The following is a 2,524-nucleotide window of genomic DNA, read 5'->3' as shown; positions in this document are numbered from 1 at the left end:
ACACGCACACGCGCACACGCGCACACGCGCACACACACACACACACACACACACACACACAGATATAGTATTTATATAATGGTGATATAGTATTTATATAATAAGTCTGGCTTCTTTGCATCACTTATGTCGACTCAATTTAAAACCCACGTAGCGGATGCACAGTAGGCGTTAAGCAATAAGAGCTGACCAAAGGATTAGCTCGTCAATGAAGCATTATGCTTTTTGCTGGATGGCCAATACATACTTAAGCCACAGCTGTATCAGTGAAACACATTGGCCTCCACATTCACGGTAGTTGCTAAGCAACAGGGTATACACAACAGATTTTCTAATGTAGACCAAAACACAGAGGCATGAAACAAAACAGGGGAGGTAAAAAAAAATGCATCCACTGTATGTATATTAAACAACCATTAAACGCTGTTAATATACCAGTTGAAATGATGGTATTATTAACATTTCATCTTTCACTTTTTGTGTTTTCCTTTAAATGGGTTGAAAACATCCTTCTTTAATCATGCAGTTTCACACAACAGCAAACCAGCTTCAAATAAACCTAAAAAAATCTTCCAAAGCTATGAAAAGAATATATGAATAAAAAAAGTCATAATGGTGCAGAATAACTTCTCAAATGTAAGTGTCAGTATGTCAGAGACACACAATAGGAGTGAATGCTTTCCATGCACAGTGCAAAATAATAAAGTAGAATACATTGTCCTTCATTCATGTCCATATAATCCTTGCTACTAATTGTGTTTTACGGCAAAATAAAAATCAACTTTACTCTGGAAATTTCCAAATAACAAGGATGAAGTCAGAGTTTTCCATACACAAAACCTTATCTCTTCTTTAAAATGATGTGGATAAAAGAGTATTTGGGCTCCTAACCTGGTCCATTTCCATTCAGCTGAGTGAAGTTGTCGAGCATGAAACTGAAGAAACTGGAGAGCTGAGGAAAGAAAAAAACAAAAGAAAAAATGTGTTTTAAGCTTTCTGATGCTTCTAAACATTAGCAGCCATGTGTACTTTGACAAAGGTCTGCACTGAGAGTCACCTGGAGCTGGTCCTGTTCCCCGGCGTATTCAATGGACTGAAAGATGTTCCAGGTGTACCTGCGCCTCATCTCCAGACGGGCCATGTAGCGCCGGTACCACCGCTGGATCAAAACCGCTGCCTTCATAGCTATGACAAAACACCAGCTGTTTTTTAGATTTTACATATTCAAATTTTGTGTAAATGGGAGACATGTTTATTAAAAATATCTGATTATCTGAACACACACACACACAAGACTCTTATCACACACACAGACACACATCTTTAGAGATGAGCAGGGTCTTACTCAGAGCTGGGCTGGGAGTCTTAACTGTGTCATCATCTGTGAGAAGAAGAAACTACAACTCAGCATAAGAAACTGGTAATTAAAGACAACACACACGCACAAAGAGGGATAACAAGACTCGGGGGAGGTCACGATTATCAGTGGGACTGGAAAACTAAGCAAATTAAAAGAGCTTTCATGAGAAACAGAACTCATTTAAGAAAGACGGAGTGTGAAGAAAGAAAACCGCCATCTGTCAAACATCTGGGATGTGTGCAACAAGTCGGAGGAAAATCTATCACAGCAAAAATGTATTACCATCAGATTCATTCTACGCAGTGTGACTTTGAGATACTAACCATAATAGTGCTGTACATAATAGACATCTGCTAATAACACACTGTGAGGACTTCCCAAGTAATGTTACATAATCCTTCACAGAGGAGATCGAGACAAAAACAGAGCAAAAAAAGAAGTGCAACTAATGATTATTTTTCATCATAGATTAGTTTGCCATTTACTTTCTTATTGATATCAATTGATTAGTAGTCTGTGAAATTTAAAAAGAACTGTGACCAAATTCTCATCACAGAGTCCAAAATGACATTTTTAAATGTGTTATTATATGTATACCCTTGTTTGCTTGGCATTATTGCTTTAAGAAAAGACTTAAATGACTAAACGATCGATTAATCGCTCTAGTTTTTTGTTTTAGTTTTAAATCTGGACTAGGGAGAAGACAACAGATATTTCTAGGATCTATATATGGGATCTATGTGAATGCCAGATTGTATGTAGGAATTACATGTGAAATCTTAAAATAAAAGCAACTGAAAATTCTTAAGGACACAAACATATGATTTATACAATGTAAGATTTCAATTATTTCTATGATTGCACTCCAATTAGGATCCAGAAGTATTTGTGCTCAGCTGGTCTATACCCGCAGACTCTAATTTGATGTTCCTTCACACCTTTCCTCAGGAGAAAAACATCCAAAATGTCAACATATTCCAGCTGAAGTGAAGTGTAAGGACCATAAGAACAGCTCCCTCCTTTGACACATATTTACCTGTCTCCACTTTTCTCCCTTGTGTCTCCGTAGCAACGGAGGTGCCACATCCCATGGTAACCAAGGACCCAGGGGTCACATCAGTCAGTTTTCCATCTGACTGGTGGCATGCGACTGCTTCCATGAGA

The 2,524-nt window shown here is 37.9% G+C and overlaps 1 protein-coding gene across 2 annotated transcripts in view; it reads right to left on the bottom strand.

The window, feature by feature from the left end:
* Window positions 1–2,524, bottom strand: part of ppef1 (protein phosphatase, EF-hand calcium binding domain 1) — a 9,047-nt gene that overhangs the window by 5,862 nt on the left and 661 nt on the right. Inside the window, exons 2-5 of one of the 2 annotated variants that reach the window (XM_032512940.1) lie at window positions 2,397–2,510; window positions 1,346–1,381; window positions 1,058–1,185; window positions 892–952 (exon numbers count right to left, since the gene is read on the bottom strand). In XM_032512940.1, the coding sequence (XP_032368831.1) occupies window positions 892–952; window positions 1,058–1,185; window positions 1,346–1,381; window positions 2,397–2,451 (280 nt within the window). In that variant the 5' untranslated portion in view covers window positions 2,452–2,510. Of the gene's footprint in view, window positions 1–891; window positions 953–1,057; window positions 1,186–1,345; window positions 1,382–2,396; window positions 2,514–2,524 lie in introns of both variants that reach the window. The other variant, XM_032512930.1, reaches the window with a different exon arrangement.

This window comes from Etheostoma spectabile, chromosome 1, assembly GCF_008692095.1.
Source record: "Etheostoma spectabile isolate EspeVRDwgs_2016 chromosome 1, UIUC_Espe_1.0, whole genome shotgun sequence".
In the NCBI taxonomy this organism is placed as follows: Eukaryota; Metazoa; Chordata; class Actinopteri; order Perciformes; family Percidae; genus Etheostoma; species Etheostoma spectabile.
This window is presented reverse-complemented; position numbering and strand designations above follow the sequence as displayed.